The sequence below is a fragment of the Oncorhynchus keta genome, chromosome 17, assembly GCF_023373465.1.
Source record: "Oncorhynchus keta strain PuntledgeMale-10-30-2019 chromosome 17, Oket_V2, whole genome shotgun sequence".
NCBI lineage: Eukaryota > Metazoa > Chordata > Actinopteri > Salmoniformes > Salmonidae > Oncorhynchus > Oncorhynchus keta.
This window is the reverse complement of record NC_068437.1, coordinates 39,719,564-39,737,489: the sequence shown is the minus strand read 5'-3', so window position 1 is coordinate 39,737,489 and position 17,926 is coordinate 39,719,564. Positions and strand designations below refer to the sequence as shown.

At 44.0% G+C, this 17,926-nt stretch overlaps 1 protein-coding gene across 5 annotated transcripts in view; it reads right to left on the bottom strand.

Annotated features, from left to right (window-relative positions):
* Nucleotides 1–17,926, bottom strand: part of LOC118372022 (UPF0606 protein KIAA1549-like) — a 79,133-nt gene that overhangs the window by 13,468 nt on the left and 47,739 nt on the right. For 2 of the 5 annotated variants that reach the window (XM_052466023.1, XM_052466025.1), the window contains exons 10-18: nucleotides 14,785–14,959; nucleotides 12,357–12,544; nucleotides 10,858–10,995; nucleotides 10,510–10,683; nucleotides 10,157–10,288; nucleotides 8,908–9,140; nucleotides 7,589–7,737; nucleotides 3,869–4,089; nucleotides 2,846–3,081 (exon numbers count right to left, since the gene is read on the bottom strand). In XM_052466023.1, coding sequence (XP_052321983.1) covers nucleotides 2,846–3,081; nucleotides 3,869–4,089; nucleotides 7,589–7,737; nucleotides 8,908–9,140; nucleotides 10,157–10,288; nucleotides 10,510–10,683; nucleotides 10,858–10,995; nucleotides 12,357–12,544; nucleotides 14,785–14,959 — 1,646 coding nt within the window. The remainder of the gene's footprint in view (nucleotides 1–2,845; nucleotides 3,082–3,868; nucleotides 4,090–7,588; nucleotides 7,738–8,907; nucleotides 9,141–10,156; nucleotides 10,289–10,509; nucleotides 10,684–10,857; nucleotides 10,996–12,356; nucleotides 12,545–14,784; nucleotides 14,960–17,926) is intronic. The other 3 variants (XM_052466024.1, XM_052466026.1, XM_035757722.2) reach the window with 3 other exon arrangements.

Here is a 17,926-nt window from a genome sequence, read left to right as displayed (position 1 = left end):
AGTCCCTGCCGCTGAAAAATATCCCCACAGCATGATGCTGCCACCACCATGCTTCACCGTAGGGATGGCGCCAGGTGCCCTCCAGATGTAACGCTTGGCATTCAGGCCAAAGAATTCAATTTTGGTTTCATCAGACCAGAGAATCTTGTTCCTCACGGTGTAAGAATCTTTAGGTGCCTTTTGACCAAACTCCAAGCGGTGGCTGTCATGTGTCTTTTACTGAGGAGTGGCTTCCGTCTGGTCACTCCACGATAAAGGCCTGATTGATGGAGTGCTGCAGAGATGTTTGTCCTTCTGGAAGGTTCTCCCATCTCCACAGAGGAACTCTGAAGCTCTGTCAGAGTGACCATCAGGATCTTGGTCACCTCCCTAACCAAGGCCTTTCTCCCGATTGCTCAGTTTGGCCAGATGGCCAGCTCTAGGAAGAGTCTTGGTGGTTCCAAACTTCTTCCATTTAAGAATGATGGAGGCCACTAGGTTCTTGGGGACATTCAATGCTTCAGAAATGTTTTGGTACCCTTCCCCAGATCTGTGCCTCGACACAGTCCTGTCTTGGGGCTCTAAGGACAACTCCTTCGACCTCATGGCTTGGTTTTTGCTCTGACATGCACGGTCAACTGTGGGACCTTATATAGACAGGTGTGTACCTTTCCAAATCATGTCCAATCAATTGAATTTACAACAAGTGGACTCCAAGTTGTAGAAACATCTCAAGGATGGTCAATGGAAACAGGACGCAACTGAGCTCAATTTCGAGTCTTATAGCAAAGGGTCTGAATACTTATGTAAATAAGCTATTTCTGTTTTTATTTTATTTTATTATAAATGTACTACCATTTCTAAAAACCTGTTTTCACTTTGCCATTGTTGGGTATTATGTGTAGACTGATGAGGAAAATGTTATATTTAATACATTTTAGAATAAGGCTGTAACATAACAAAATGTGGAAAATGTCAAATGTCAAAATGTCTCTCACACTGGTAGATTTCTCCTCATTGTGACTGCTAAACACATGCAGTGCGGAACAATCTGAAAGACACTGAAAGTTTCTCAATTCAAAGTTATCACAACAAAACAAATTTGTCAAAACATTTCTGGATGGTGAACATCTCCAAAAATGATTTTTCTCTGACAGTCATTTGCAAAAATAGCTGGATGACTAATTCTCTTGAGAATAAGTTTTAAAACGAGAAACATACAGACATACTGATATCACAAGAGTGATAATTAACTTAAAAATAATTATCTAGCTAAATTATCTAACGTCATTGGCAGATAATTTTGCTTATTTTAACAAAAATAAAGAGTAATACAAGTCATTTAGGAACTAGCTTTCTTTAGATTAATAGAGGTGTGCCCCAGGGTTCCGTTTAGCTCCTGTGTTGTTCTCAATTTGTATTCATGATTTGGGAAATGGGATGCAACCAGCAAAGTTACAGATGATAGTCATATATTCATATGCTCCTTCTCTGGTTCAGGCTGTTGAAGAGCTCTAGACTGCTTCTCGGTCACTGAAAAACTGGTCTTGAATATACAAAAAATAAATTCATGACCTTTACCAGAGCTAGAACTCTGCCAGAGAATATTAGCATTGTCACATCTGGTGGCTTATCCATTGGAAAAGTGTCTTCCTATAAATACCTCGGTATTTGGCCTGGTGGGAGATCTGTCGACGTGCCCTTGAGCAGGGCATTGCCCCTGGATGCTTCTGTGTGTCGCTCTGAATGGGAGTCTGTTGATGACTGGTATGATGTAGTAGTTGAGCAGCCTCACTACAAGTATATTGTATGTTTGGGATATTCAATAAAAAAATACAGAGGTATTTGGTTGGATGACAAGTTGTCCTTTAACGTTCATGTGGATAATCTTGTGACAAAGCTTCAATTGAAATTGGGTTTTTATTTTCATAACAATGTAAATGTAATAATAAGGCTTGCTTATGGATAGAAAAAAGCTTGTTCAGGCCACTTTTCTCTCTGTAATTGATTATGGTGATTTGTGTATATGCATTCAACTTCCGTCTTGCAGAGACTGGACTCTGTTTATCATGCATCCTTGCGCTTTATTACAAATGCCAAGTCACTCACCCACTATTGCACCTTGTACCAAATGGTAGGTTGGACCTCACTTTATATGCGCAGAAAGATACATTTGTATGTGTTCATCTACAAAGCCCTTTTGGGTGAATTCCCTCTTTACCTCTGTAGTCTGGTCTCCTACACCACCAGCAGTTACCATACCCGTTCTGCTAAGTGGTTGCTACTTAAAGTCCCCAGGACATTCACAGCATTAGGCAAGACTGCCTTCTTCTTGTGCACCAGACATATGGAATAGTCTACAATCCATACTTCATCTAGATATGTTAGTGACACTGAATTAAATTAATTAATAAAAAATATTGATGGTGGACTCTGTTACAGAAGAGTGTAAATGCTTTTCTTAGGCAGGATCATGTTGTTGTATTGTATTGTTGTATGTTTTCATGATGTAATGTATTGATTGTTGCTGCCTTGGCCATGTCTCCCTTGAAAAAGAGACTCTGGGTCTCAATGGGTTTTTCCTGGTTAAATAAAAGGTTAAAAAAAATAAAATGATTTTATTAAAACTACACTTAAGACGATCAAGGTGAAATATCTTTAAAAATATCTTGAAATATGACATTTGATAATTTAGCTTGGAAAGAAAAGCTTTTTTTTAAGTGAATTATCACTCAATATCAGATCTTTAGACTTGCTTAGATTTAACTTTTTTCAGTGTGCAGCTTTCTCCGATACATGTTGCCTTCTGTACACACACCCCTCCCTGTGTGCACCCTACCCCTCCCCTACCCCCAAAAAACCTGACCTCTTTTTAGGCTCCATGAACAGTGAGGGCATGTGAATGTCAGGGTTCAGGATCTTGTCGATCTGCATCTGGGCCTTGTGGTAGATGTGGTCCTGGTCCTTGGGGTCAGTGGTCAGACCGTTGTCCACCAGGTCGTCCATGGCCGGGAAGTCATAGTGACCCTTCCTCTTGGCCCGCAGACGGATCTTGTTACGGTGGTGCTCGATCTCAGACTTATGCCTCAACGCCACCTGGATCTAAGTAATAGACATGACTGCAGTGAGAAACACCTGGCTAGTCGCAACTTTACTATACATAATGTTTATTTCATTTAACCATGATTCATATTCACTGAGTGTATAACACATGAGGAACCCCTTCCTAATATTGAGTTGCACCCCTTTTTGCCCTCAGAACAGCCTCAATTCGTCAGGGCATGGACTCTACAAGTTGTTGAAAGCGTTCCACAGGGATGCTGCCCATATTGACTCCAATGCTTCCCACAGTTGTGTCAAATGGTTTGGATGTCCTTTGGGTGGTGGACCATTCCTGATACACACAGGAAATTGTTGGATGTGAAAAACCCAGCAGCGTTGCAGTTCTTGACACACTCAAACCGGTGTGCCTGGCACATACTACCATACCCCGTTCAAAGGCACTTCAATATTTTGTCTTGCCATTCAGCCTCAGAATGGCACAAACATACAATCAAGGCTTAAAAATCTTTCTTTAACCTGTCTCCTCTCCTTAATCCACACTGATTGAAGTGAATTTAACAAGTGACATCAATAAGGGATCCTAGCTTTCACCTGGTCAGTCTATGTCATGAAAGGGCAGGTGTTCCTGATTTTTTCTACACTCTGTAGGTTAGTCTCATTGACATAAAATCAATTTTCTCTGTATGTCCAGACAGGAGGGAGAATAGAGAGGATCACAGACGTCTACTGTTTATACATGCTCCATGTAAGGTAATGAATGACATTACTGTAACCTGTATACATGTCTGAGTAAGAGTGTTAGTGTGTGGGCGGGTCAGTGTCTCACCTCCTTGTTAAAGCTGTTGTGTGTCTCTGGCCCTCTGCCGTTAATACCGTTGACAGTGGGGCTGTGGTGCTGGGGCGGGACAGCCATGGGCTGCATGGCGATCAGCTGAATCTTATTGGACAGGCGACGGGTGCCGTCGGCCGAGCGCGACATGCGGTCCACATGCTCAAAGATGGAGGTAGAGGAGAGATGCTCGTCATGGCCGTTCATGGGAGGAGGACCTGAAAGAGACCAGGGAGATTGATTAAGGTCAACATCACAACCAGGCAAGGTCTGGAAGTTTGAAGGGGCTCCCGAGGGGCGCAGCGGTCTAAGGCACTGCATCTCAGTTCTAGAGGCACCACTACAAACACCCTAGTTCGATTCCAGGCTGTATCACAACTGGACGTGATTGGGAGTCCCATAGGGCGGTGCACAATTGGCAAAGGGTCGTCTGGGTTTGGCCGGTGTAGGCCGTCATTGTAAATAAGAATTTATTCATAACTGACTTGCCTAGTTAAGTAAAGGTTAAATAAAAATGTCACAGGTGTCATGTAACTCTTTACACCACCAGGGGGCAAATCCTTTATTCAGCAAGGGAAGTCAATGAGAATAAATGTTCTCAAATTCTCTTTTACATTAACTAGCATTCTCTGTGCAGGGATGATTCTTATCAGCACTGAATTGGATGAATCATTTAACCATTAACCAGATGATTTGTAATGATGACAAGTCTGATGTTTACCAATGTTAGACACGTATTCAGATGTTTGGTAGCCTACAAGGAACTACAATAAAAAGGTCTAAGCTTGTTATTCAAGATTCATTGTTCCCCACCTCTGGGAGGTGACAGCTCAATAGTGGTGATTGATGAGATGCACAACACAAAGCAATCACAACATAATGGACGTCAGATCACGGTCACACAGACAGCAGCTACAAGTCACGAAGCCTCATGTCTACAACACTGACAGACAGAAGAATAACTCTTACCAATTCTATTCTTTCCTGCAAGCCACAAAGTTAAAGGAAAACAGCAGACAGAAAGCAAGATAGAAGTTAAAAAGAATGCAATCCTGTTTGAAATATATTGACATAAGCTACAGTTTGTCCTCACATTTCAATTGACCTAGGTCAGAGACAGTCTCAGACATTAGAAAAAATACTTCAAGTCTTAGCATAGCTCTGCACTATCTCATCATAGTTGTGTATACACTACTCTGAGTGCTATGTCAGGTCTTGTACCATGTGCATATGCTATGTCAGGTCTTGGACTATGTGTATACACTACTCTGAGTGCTATGTCAGGTCTTGGACCATGTGTATACACTACTCTGAGTGCTATGTCAGGTCTTGTACCATGTGCATATGCTATGTCAGGTCTTGGACTATGTGTATACACTACTCTGAGTGCTATGTCAGGTCTTGGACCATGTGTATACACTACTCTGAGTGCTATGTCAGGTCTTGTACCATGTGCATATGCTATGTCAGGTCTTGGACTATGTGTATACACTACTCTGAGTGCTATGTCAGGTCTTGGACTATGTGTATACACTACTCTGAGTGCTATGTCAGGTCTTGGACCATGTGTATACACTACTCTGAGTGCTATGTCAGGTCTTGTACCATGTGCATATGCTATGTCAGGTCTTGGACTATGTGTATACACTACTCTGAGTGCTATGTCAGGTCTTGGACCATGTGTATACACTACTCTGAGTGCTATGTCAGGTCTTGGACCATGTGTATACACTACTCTGAGTGCTATGTCAGGTCTTGTACCATGTGCATATGCTATGTCAGGTCTTGGACTATGTGTATACACTACTCTGAGTGCTATGTCAGGTCTTGTACCATGTGCATATGCTATGTCAGGTCTTGGACTATGTGTATACACTACTCTGAGTGCTATGTCAGGTCTTGGACTATGTGTATACACTACTCTGAGTGCTATGTCAGGTCTTGGACCATGTGTATACACTACTCTGAGTGCTATGTCAGGTCTTGTACCATGTGCATATGCTATGTCAGGTCTTGGACTATGTGTATACACTACTCTGAGTGCTATGTCAGGTCTTGGACCATGTGTATACGCTACTCTGAGTGCTATGTCAGGTCTTGGACCATGTGTATACACTACTCTGAGTGCTATGTCAGGTCTTGTACCATGTGCATATGCTATGTCAGGTCTTGGACTATGTGTATACACTACTCTGAGTGCTATGTCAGGTCTCGGAGCATGTGTATACACTACTCTGAGTGCTATGTCAGGTATTGGACCATGTGTATACACTACTCTGAGTGCTATGTCAGGTCTTGTACCATGTGCATATGCTATGTCAGGTCTTGGACTATGTGTATACACTACTCTGAGTGCTATGTCAGGTCTCGGAGCATGTGTATACACTACTCTGAGTGCTATGTCAGGTATTGGACTATGTGTATACACTACTCTGAGTGCTATGTCAGGTCTCGGAGCATGTTTATACACTACTCTGAGTGCTATGTCAGGTCTTGGACCATGTGTATACACTACTCTGAGTGCTATGTCAGGTCTTGTACCATGTGCATATGCTATGTCAGGTCTTGGACTATGTGTATACACTACTCTGAGTGCTATGTCAGGTCTCGGAGCATGTGTATACACTACTCTGAGTGCTATGTCAGGTATTGGACCATGTGTATACACTACTGAGTGCTATGTTAGGTCTTGGACCATGTGTATACGCTATGTCAGGTCTTAGACCATGTGTATACACTACTGAGTGCTATGTCAGGTCTTGGACTATGTGTATACACTACTCTGAGTGCTATGTCAGGATATAGCAGAATCAGGACAGACAGAGGACAGAGCAACTCATTTAGAAGAAGAAATGCCAGTGCTGATAATAACATTTGGTCTCCTAGCCTCAGCTAAGCCTATTTAGACTGAGGGGAAAAGGGACAGAGGCTGTGTTTAGCATGCTGAGGAGCAGCCTTGAGAGGTAGAATGTGTGTGCGAGAGGTAGTGTGTGTGTGTGCGAGAGGTAGTGTGTGTTTATGAGAGGTAGTGTGTGTGTGAGAGAGGCAGTGTGTGTTTATGAGAGGTAGTGTGTGTGTGAGAGAGGCAGTGTGTGTGTGAGAGAGGCAGTGTGTGTGTGAGAGAGGCAGTGTGCGTGAGAGAGGCAGTGTGCGTGTGTTGGTAAGACACAATGTGAGTGTGTGTGAGTGTACGGCAGCGTGCAGGAGGAAGGGATGTGACGTCGTACTGCTGGAACTTTTCCTCTGTGGTGAGTCAGGTTCAGTCTGTGCGTGGCTGGCGTTGACCCTGTCTGCAGTTTACACACTCAAGCAACCAGGCCAGAGGGGCACTAGACAGGCCTACCCCCCTTTCACACTAACGCAGTCTCTCTTCCTTCTGTCTCTCTGTCTCTCCTTCGCTCCTGGTCTATCCATCAGTTGCTTGTATCTCTTCCTCAGTCTCTCTTCCTTCTGTCTCTCTGTCTCTCCTTCGCTCCTGGTCTATCCATCAGTTGCTTGTATCTCTTCCTCAGTCTCTCTTCCTTCTGTCTCTCTGTCTCTCCTTCACTCCTGGTCTATCCATCAGTTGCTTGTATCTCTTCCTCAGTCTCTCTATTCTCCTGTTTAACCTCTCAACATGAGTTGCTCTTTCTCTTTGTCTCTCTCCCCTCTCCTTCTCCTCTTCTCTTTGTGTATGTGAGAGCATGGATGTGATCCAATGTTGCCATGGACACTTGCCATTTAAAACATTGATTGGGATCTTGCGGGCCTGCTTGCTGTCGTTGGGCATGGCGAAGGCTCTCAGGTTCTCCTCGGCTAACTCCTTCTCACGATCACCGGACCCAGCGCTCACCATGGAGTCCCTGTCCGACGGAGAGATCCTGTCCCTGAAAACACGCACACCCATGTCATTGAAGCAAATAGGTGTACATGCACACATGTAAGAACACATACGATACGTGCCACACATACACTACCGTTCAAAAGTTTGGGGTCACTTAGAAATGTCCTTGTTTTTAAAAGCAATTATTTTGTTAATTAAAATAACATCAAATTGATCAGAAATACAGTGTAGATATTGTTAATGTTGTAAATAACTATTGGAGCTGGAAACGGCAGATTTTTTAAATGGAATATCTACATAGGCGTACAGAGGCTCATTATCAGCAACCATCACGTGCCATTGGAACACAGAAGTGAAGGTTGCTGATAATGAGCCTCTGTACGCCTATGTAGATATTACATTTTTTTTTAAATCAGCCGTTTCCTGCTACAATAGTCATTTACAACATTAACAATATCTACATTGTATTTCTGATCAATTTGATGTTATTTTAATGAACAAAATAATTGCTTTTAAAAATAGGTCAACAGAACAAAACACTATAGTTATCAATCCAGCAGGGGAAATCCTTTTTGTAATGGCTTTTTGTCATAATCGATCACCAGTATTATTCCCATTGACAGTATCATTAAATTCCTATCCAACACTTTTAGAACAGCTGTCCAGAATGGAAGACATCTCTTTTAATGCTCTACATTAGTGACAATGTGACAGCAACCCATCACACTCATCACCGGATTGAGAGTGCTCACTGCCACTCTAGCATTCAAGCCTAATTTATCTGCTATTAGCTAAAGCAATTAGCGAGAAGAAATGATCTTTTAGTCAGAGCGACCATTCTGTCTCACGAGAATAGACCATCTCGTATTGACACCATTGATTTAGCTGAGGTGGTGTGACTGTGAAGAGGCCAGCGTTAGGTTACTCCGAAACGGGTGTGTAGGTCATGGTGCCGACTGAGCGGGCAACAGTAGAAAGTACATGTTACTGCTTTTATATTTTCTACCTGGCTTATATCGCATAGAAGGAATTCCCCTAACAAAAGACAACAAATATATATTGTACTGTATTGTATTAATAATTGTTTAAGATGTTCTGTTGTGAATGGAACATCTTTCAAAGCATTTTTCTACTTGAATCTCTCTGCTGAGGTGAATGAGGAGCACGCAAACAAGCAAGCACGCAGTCACAAAAACTGTGGGGGGCTACTGACCTTCCTCGCCTGCGTGTGCTGCGGGACGCCTTGGTGGAGGAGACGGAGGTCCCTTTTGACCTGGGGGTGGGGACCTCACCGTTCTTGGAGGTGGCGGCACTCTCCTTGGTGTTGGAGATGGGTGGTGGGGGCCCGGGGGCACCAGGCTCCTGGATTACCATGATGTCATCTTTACTGTGCTGGCCCAGGTGCAGCTTTGCAAAGTCAAAGCCCTTCACACTGGGAGCCTGGAGCTGAGGATAGAGGACACAGAGAGAGAGAGACAGAGAGAGAGAGAGAAAGAGAGAGAGACAGTGAGAGAAAGAGAGAGAGACAGTGAGAGAAAGAGACAGAGAGACAGAGAAAGAGAGAAAGAGAGACAGAGAGACAGAGAGAAAGAGAGACAGAGAGAGAGAGAGAGAGAGAGAGAGAGAGAGAGAGAGAGAGAGAGAGAGAGAGAGAGAGAGAGAGAGAGAGAGGAGGATAAAAGAAAGTAGAGAGGAACAGGAGTAGGAGGTGAGAGGACAAAAGACAGAGGGAGGGAGAGAGAGAAGGGGGAAGAGAGGAGAAAGGTACAGGAGCAAGATTATATATAATAAGAAAAAAAAGGGTATATTTAGAGATTGAGAGAGGGTGTGGGAGAGAGAGAGGGGAGAATTTTAAAAAATCACAGTCATTGATTTGCCAGCTGCATTTAGAGTTTCATTAGAGTTTCATTAGACAGGTGTATGACTGCAGCGGGAGGGAGGACAGACAGAAGTAGGGTAGGCTGGCGAGTGAGAGGAGCGAGTGAGTGAAGCGATAGGAAGATGGAGGGGTAGTGATTAGTGGGTGACTGGGCTGACTGAGTGATGGGGGGAGCGCAGGGAGTCAAAAAAAACATAAATGAATAAAAAGCAGAGAAAGTAATGTGGGGTCACAAGGATTTCTGATTGAAAAGTAAGTAAGCATTTTGTTAGTCTACACCTGTTTTCAAAACCGTGGCCTAGTCTGATGAGGAACTACTATACTGATACTGTACATTATAGTATGATATCCATTCAATATATGGCCTATTTGGATGAGATTTCCAAAACTGCAATGATGATAAGCATCTAAAACAATGAAGACAAGATCTCAACAAATCCTTTGTTTTTCTATAATACACAAACATGAGTACTAGGCCAGACTAGATGACATCTCAGTGTCTGACCCGCCCTCTCTAAAGCCTGGAGACAGGCCAGCACGTCTAATATGGAAAAGACTACTATCTTACTACAGTACGTTGTACCTTCTGCTTCCCTTTCAACACAGTTGTCTTCTTCTCTTCTTCCTTCTCCTCATCTTCTTCTTCCTCCTCCTCCTCCTCATAGCTCTCACTTTTCTGCTTGGGCTTTGGCTTGGGAGGAGGAAGGTTTGGTCCCTGAGTGGATGCAGTGGGTGGGATGGTGATTGATACATGTGATGAGTTGACCAGCTCCTTGGGTCTTCCATTCACTACCATGGGACTTTATTGCCTCTTAACTACAGGGCCGATTTGCTATCATTCTCTACTCACAACAACCAATAGATTCAAATCCACTACACACTACACAACACATTCTCTTCAGGGTCTTCTACGAACTACTAGCTTCTACTTTGTACCTTCCCCTTTCTCTCATCTTCCTCCTCCTCCTCTTCTTCTTCCTCCTCCTCTTCTTCCTCCTCCTCTTCTTCCTCCTCCTCTTCTTCCTCCTCCTCTTCTTCCTCCTCCTCTTCTTCCTCATAGCTCTCACTTTTCTGCTTGGGCTTTGGCTTGGGAGGAGGAAGGTTTGGTCCCTGAGTGGATGCAGTGGGTGGGATGGTGATTGATACATGTGATGAGTTGACCAGCTCCTTGGGTTTTCCATTCACTACCATGGGACTTTATTGCCAATAGATTCAAATCCACTACACACTACACAACCCATTCTGTTCAGGGTCTTCTACGAACTACAACATTCTACTTTGTACCTTCCCCTTTCTCTCATCTTCCTCTTCCTCTTCTTCCCCCTCCTCTTCCTCCTCACTCTCACTAATCATTATTTGCCTCTTGATTGGAAGAGGAGACCTTGATTCCCTGAACGATGATTCCCTGAAAGGTTGAGCGGACTGAACAGAAATAGAAAGAAGAAAAGAGATGGAAATGGAAAGAGGAGAGGTGTTACGTGATTGATGGATGGTAGAGGTCTTAGACTGAGGTAAGGAAGGATAGATGCTTGTACATATTAATCTGCATTTGCCTCATTCTAACTGGACAGAGATGTCAGAGGCTGAGGAAAAGGCAGACAGACAGATCAATCAGAGACAGGGTAACCCATAACAACAACACAGACAGACCAGGCAGTCTAATAATAGCAGAGCAGGACAGTATATGAGGGGCAGCATGTGTGTCTGTGTGATACCAGGAGGATATACATTAGAAAGCCCCCAGCAGCAGCAGCAGCAGTAGTCAGAGCACATCCTGTCTGTCTGGATAGCAACGAGTGTGTATTATGCAGAGTGTCTCTGTGTGTGTGTGTCCATGTATGCATGCGTGTGTGTTACTGTCAGCCAGGGGGATCTTGTAGAGCTGTGTAGAGCTGCAGTACTGTGGGAGCAGCCCTGGGCAAGAACACAGCTGCTGTGCCTTACTGCAGCGAGAGCCAATTACTGTTGGGCTGCCTGTCACATAGCGAGCATGTGATCCTCTCTCAAGCATGGGCTGCTGCCACATAGGGAGCCTGTGATCCTCTCCAGCATGAGACTGGATCACTGGTCGCAGGGGAGAGAGATAGTACTCTACTACTCTAAGCTCCCATACAGTACAGCCTATCAGCACAGCAGCTAATCCCACTTAAGTCACATTTTCACTTGGTCTCCCATTGACAACCATTGATGACTAAGTGAAAATTCGACTGAAGATGAAGTTAGGCTTCACCCCACAGAGATCAAACCTGAGACCACCACAACTCCCCATAGTGTGATAACTACAGCCCTCAAATAATAACAAGTAGGAGGTGAGGAATGCACTGCCAGGGAGATATAGAGGCCTGGATACAGATATGTCCTTAAGAGGGGAGATAACTGTATAACACAAACAGTGGAGAGACACAGAGGAGCCGACTGGCTGATAACACAAATCTCTCCATGCTGTGTGTGAAGGTAGAGGAGGAAAAATAGCTGTCAGTGTGAGAGATAACTAAACTAACAATACACCACATACAGAGGTGCTGTAGATAGGCCAAAGAGGGATACATAGAGTTAGAAAAATGTTTCGAACAGAAAAGGCTGAAACTAATCCAACGTAATCTGTGTACAATAGGCACATATAAAACAGTGGTTATGGACAGAGACAGGCAACATAACATGTAAGAGCCAACACATCCAGAGATGGAAAGATGATGACAGCAGGTTAAAAGAGGGGAATAAACAGAGAGAAACAGGGGACTAGGACCATGCTCTTGGTCCATCGTCCCTCCTCCTCTCCTCACCTTCTGTCTTTGCTGGACAGTGGTCATGGCGTCAGGCTGGAACTCCAACTTGTCGGTGCGACACAGCTTCCAGTAGAGGATGGAGATGATGACGATGACCACGCCTAGCGGCACCACCACGCCTATGGTGATCCACATGCTGGTGTTCTCCGTGTCTGGAGGAGGGTACCCTGCCACCTTCTCCACAGCTACAGGGAAATGGCCATAGATACATCAATAACATATAGCATGGCATACATTACATTTTACATTTAAGTCATTTAGCAGACGCTCTTATCCAGAGCGACTTACAAATTGGTGCATTCACCTTATGACATCCAGTAGAACAGTCACTTTACAATAGTGCATCTAAATCTTAAAGGGGGGTGAGAAGGATTACTTATCCTATCCTAGGTATTCCTTAAAGAGGTGGGGTTTCAGGTGTCTCCGGAAGGTGGTGATTGACTCCGCTGTCCTGGCGTCGTGAGGGTGTTTGTTCCACCATTGGGATATATATATATATTTTTTTTTTCGACTCCAAGTATCGATTTGCTCGGTAGCATTAGCTAGTGCCAGTCGGCTGTACCTGCTCCAAAACTCAGGTATTTTTCATCCACAATCTGGTTCTCCATCTTCTTCTTAAACATGTTTTCAGCACTTTTATTTCCCTGACTGATCAAAACTCATTTTCTCGTGGCTCTCTCATGAATTGTGAGAATCTCAATACATATCTTACTAGCACCTAGGCTAAGGATCGCAATAATATTGTGATGTCCCTGGCAATTCCCAGCTCTAGGATCCAACCTTGTGATTCTCCACACCATTTTCAGAATAAGACCTGTGTGTGTGTTTGTGGGCAGGTTGACTGAATTCAGGCCCCAGGTAGCCTGGTGGAGACTGGGCAGTTTACAGGCCAAACAGCTATGGGCAGTGTTGTGTAACTCCTGGGAACTCCATGTATCCTGCCTCCCTGTTAACAGGCTGACGGAGCCCTGCTGAAGAAAGGTTAATTATCTCAAAGGTGGTGAACCGAGGATCTAACCCTGGGAATCTGTACTGTACCATTACTCCTCTCTGACACTGATATTCAGAAGCCCCCCCCCCCCAAAAAAACAACAACATACCATTAGGTCATGCCCTGTAGCAAATAAATAGCCTACTATTACAGTAGTACAGTCCATAAAATCCCAACACGGACTTCCCTATGAATGGTTTTGGTGAGCATTAGTGCTGTGTGTGTGTGTGTGGGTGGATATTGCTCAGTGTGGGAGGATAGGCTATCTTATGTCTCTCTTTCACACACAGGCACAAACAACACTGTGCGCCACCATTTAAAAAATAGCCTTTCTCTAATAATTTGACAGCTAAGATTCAAAACTTATACAAGAACAGATGTGCAAAAATCAGTAGAAGTGGGAACTACTTAGTGCATACAACATTATGGAGTGTGTAATTACATGCGTGTGCATGTCGGTATGTCTATGTCTGTGTGTGTGCGTGTGTGTATGCTTGCATGTGTGTATACTTCTGTCTGTGTCTACGTGTTTATGTCCCCATCCCTATCAGAATTCCAAACTTCCACTATCATGGTTCCTTTCTTTGTTACTCAGGTGTTGCTTATCAGTTCATTATGATTTCCCTTTTAAAAGAGGTGTGTTTTCTGTTCTTGTTCACAGAAGCTTGATTTCTGTTTCCTTGTGTGTCGCCTGAGTACGTTCTAGTCTTACTGTTGTTATTTATGTTTAAGTATTACTGTGATCCTGTTTCCTTATTTTATCTGTGAAGTATTTACGTTATCCGAAACCTTTGATTCCTCGTCTGATCCATTCTCTGCACCTTGGTCCAACTCCACCACGTCACATCCACACGGAGTTCATTCATAAACAGCTACAGTAGTTACACTGCATGTTACACACTGTGTTACACACATCTTACAGCGGTTCTGTTCTTCTGCTGCTACTCTGCAATTAAGGCTTGTCGTATTCCCTGGGAAAAACCTCACTTGCCATAAGAGCAGGCTTAAAGCAGGGACAGAAGTCCCTTGAGGTGCTTCGACTCCTACATCTCCAACATAGATATATAATGAGGTGAAGCATTTGGCCCAGTGTATAGGATGAGGTAATCAGTTCAAACGCTGCCAAATAAACACCAACATATACTGAGCAATTAGTCTGTATACTTTTAATTTATTTACTGACCTTTGGTCAGGAGCTCCAAAATCTTAATGAACACTATTCTGTGCCAATGAATGCACTGGTGCATGGATACAGTAGGGAGGAGGGACTCCATACATCAAAGCTGATTACTGTGTATACATTAGGGTCCTTCATACATATTCCAATTTAACTGAGCTCAGTTCCTTTCAACTCCAGTAAAGGTAGCGTGGGCAGGTAGACTTACCCTTTTTGTGCTGTCTTGCCATTTCTAACCACGCTAAGGCTCTACTTACGTGTAGCCAGGATGCCCTGTACTCTGTAGCCCAACACGATGGCTGCCCTTTGCACATCCAGTCTGTTCAGCATGTTGGCCGTGGTGATGGCAGGCAACCGCTGTCCTAGCTGGTCCACAAAGTACACCATATCCAGAGGGTGGTCCGCTCCCACCAGCCTGGTCGTACTCACAATCTGCAGGGAGATGTGTGTTACTGTTAACATCACAGTTCTAGACTAGAAAGCTTGCTGCGACAATGCCTGGTACTAGGGTTGCAACATGTCAGTAACTTTCCAAAAATGCCCCTGTTTTCCAGAAATCGTGGTTGGAAGATTCCTTCAATTATGAAGGAATAAACAGGAAATCCAGGAACCCTCCAACCAGGATTTCTGTGAAAAACTGGGAATTTTGGGAAAGTTACTTGAATTTTGCAACCCCACCTGGTTTAATTGAACTGTTACCCAACAATTATTAAAAATAAAAAATAAAAATTTAAAGTGAGAATCGGAATTGGTCTAAAGCAAAAAAAGAAAGGAAATTCACATGAGCACCACGATGCCTATTTCACCCATGCTGTACCAAGGTTTTCCAACACACAGCTTTGACCTACTACAGTAGAAACAGTTGAAGTTGGAAGTTTTCATACACATAGGTTGGAGTCATTAAAACGTTTTTCAACCACAGCACACATTTCTTGTTAACAAACTATAGTTTTGGCAAGTCGGTTAGGACATCTACTTTGTGCATGACACAAGTAATTCTAACAATTGTTTACAGACAGATTATTTCACTTATAATTCACTGTAACACAATTCCAGTAGGTTAGAAGTTTACATACACTAAGTTGACTGTGCCTTTAAACAGCTTAGAAAATTACAGAAAATGCGTCATGGCTTTAGAAGCTTCTGTTAGGCTAATTGACATCATTTGAGTCAATTGGAGGTGTACCTGTGGATGTATTTCAAGGCCTACCTTCAAACTCTGTGCCTCTTGGCTTGACATGATGGGAAAATCAAAAGAAATCAGCCAAGACCTCAGAAAAAAATGTAGACCTCCACAAGTCTGGTTCATCCTTGGGAGCATTTTCCCCCCAAAAGTATGTTTTTATTTCACCTTTATTTAACCAGGTTGGCTAGTAGACAACAAGTTCTCATTTGCAACTGTGACCTGGCCAAGATAAAGCATAGCAGTGTGAACAGACAACACAGAGTTACACATGGAGTAAACAATTAACAAGTCAATAACACAGTAGAAAAAAAATAATATACATTGTGTGCAAAAGGCATGAGGAAGTAGGCGAATAATTACAGTTTTGCAGATTAACACTGGAGTGATAAATGATCAGATGGTCATGTACAGGTAGAGATATTGGTGTGCAAAAGAGCAGAAAAGTAAATAAAATAAAAACAGTATGAGGATGAGGTAGGTCAAATTGGGTGGGCTATTTACCGATGGACTATGTACAGCTGCAGCGATCGGTTAGCTGCTCAAATAGCAGATGTTTGAAATTGGTGAGGGAGATAAAAGTCTCCAACTTCAGCGATTTTTGCAATTCGTTCCAGTCACAGGCAGCAGAGAACTGGAACGAAAGGCGGCCAAATGAGGTGTTGGCTTTAGGGATGATCAGTGAGATACACCTGCTGCGTGTTGCCATCATGACCAGTGAACTGAGATAAGGCGGAGCTTTACCTAGCATGGACTTGTAGATGACCTGGAGCCAGTGGGTCTGGCGACGAATATGTAGCGAGGGCCAGCCGACTAGAGCACGCAGGTCGCAGTGGTGGGTGGTATAAAGTGCTTTAGTAACAAAACGGATGGCACTGTGATAAACTGCATCGTTTGCTGATTAGAGTGTTGGAAGCTATTTTGTAGATGACATCGCCGAAGTCGAGGATCGGTAGGATAGTCTGTTTTACTAGGGTAAGTTTGGCGGCGTGAGTGAAGGAGGCTTTGCTGTGGAATAGAAAGACGACTCTAGATTTGATTTTAGATTGGAGATGTTTGATATCAGTCTGGAAGGAGAGTTTACAGTCTAGCCAGACACCTAGGTACTTATAGATGTCCACATATTCTAGGTCGGAACCATCCAGGGTGGTGATGCTAGTCGGGCGTGTGGCTGCAGGCAGCGAACGGTTGAAAAGCATGCATTTGGTTTTACTAGCGTTTAAGAGCAGTTGGAGGCCACGGAAGGAGTGTTGTATGGCATTGAAGCTCGTTTGGAGGTTAGATAGCACAGTGTCCAAGGACGGGCTGGAAGTATACAGAATGGTGTCGTCTGCGTAGAGGTGGATCAGGGAATCGCCCGCAGCAAGAGCAACATCATTGATATATACAGAGAAAAGTCGGCCCGAGAATTGAACCCTGCGGCACCCCCATAGAGACTGCCAGAGGACCGGACAGCATGCCCTCCGATTTGACACACTGAACTCTGTCTGCAAAGTAGTTGGTGAACCAGGCAAGGCAGTCATCAGAAAAACCGAGGCTACTGAGTCTGCCGATAAGAATATGGTGATTGACAGAGTCGAAATCCTTGGCACGGTCGATGAAGACGGCTGCACAGTACTGTCTTTTATCGATGGCGGTTATGATATTGTTTAGTACCTTGAGCGTGGCTGAGGTGCACCCGTGACCGGCTCGGAAACCAGATTTCACAGCGGAGAAGGTACGGTGGGATTCGAGATGGTCAGTGACCTGTTTGTTGACTTGGCTTTCGAAGACCTTAGATAGGCAGTGCAGGATGGATATAGGTCTGTAACAGTTTGGGTCCAGGGTGTCTCCTGTTGGCCGAGGTTGGAGTAGGAGGAAAGGAGGAATAATTAGAAAGGCCTGCTCACAGAAGTGTTTTAGGGAGCGTTTGACAGTGATGAGGGGTGGTTGTTTGACTGCGGATCCGTAGCGGATACAGGCAATGAGGCAGTGATCGCTGAGATCCTGGTTGAAGACAGGGGAGGTGTATTTGGAGGGCCAGTTGGTCAGGATGACGTCTATGAGGGTGCCCTTGTTTACAGATTTAGGGTTGTACCTGGTGGGTTCCTTGATGATTTGTGTGAGATTGAGGGCATCTAGCTTAGATTGTAGGACTGCCGGGTTGTTAAGCATATCCCAGTTTAGGTCAACTAACAGAACAAACTCTGAAGCTAGATGGGGGGCGATCAATTCAC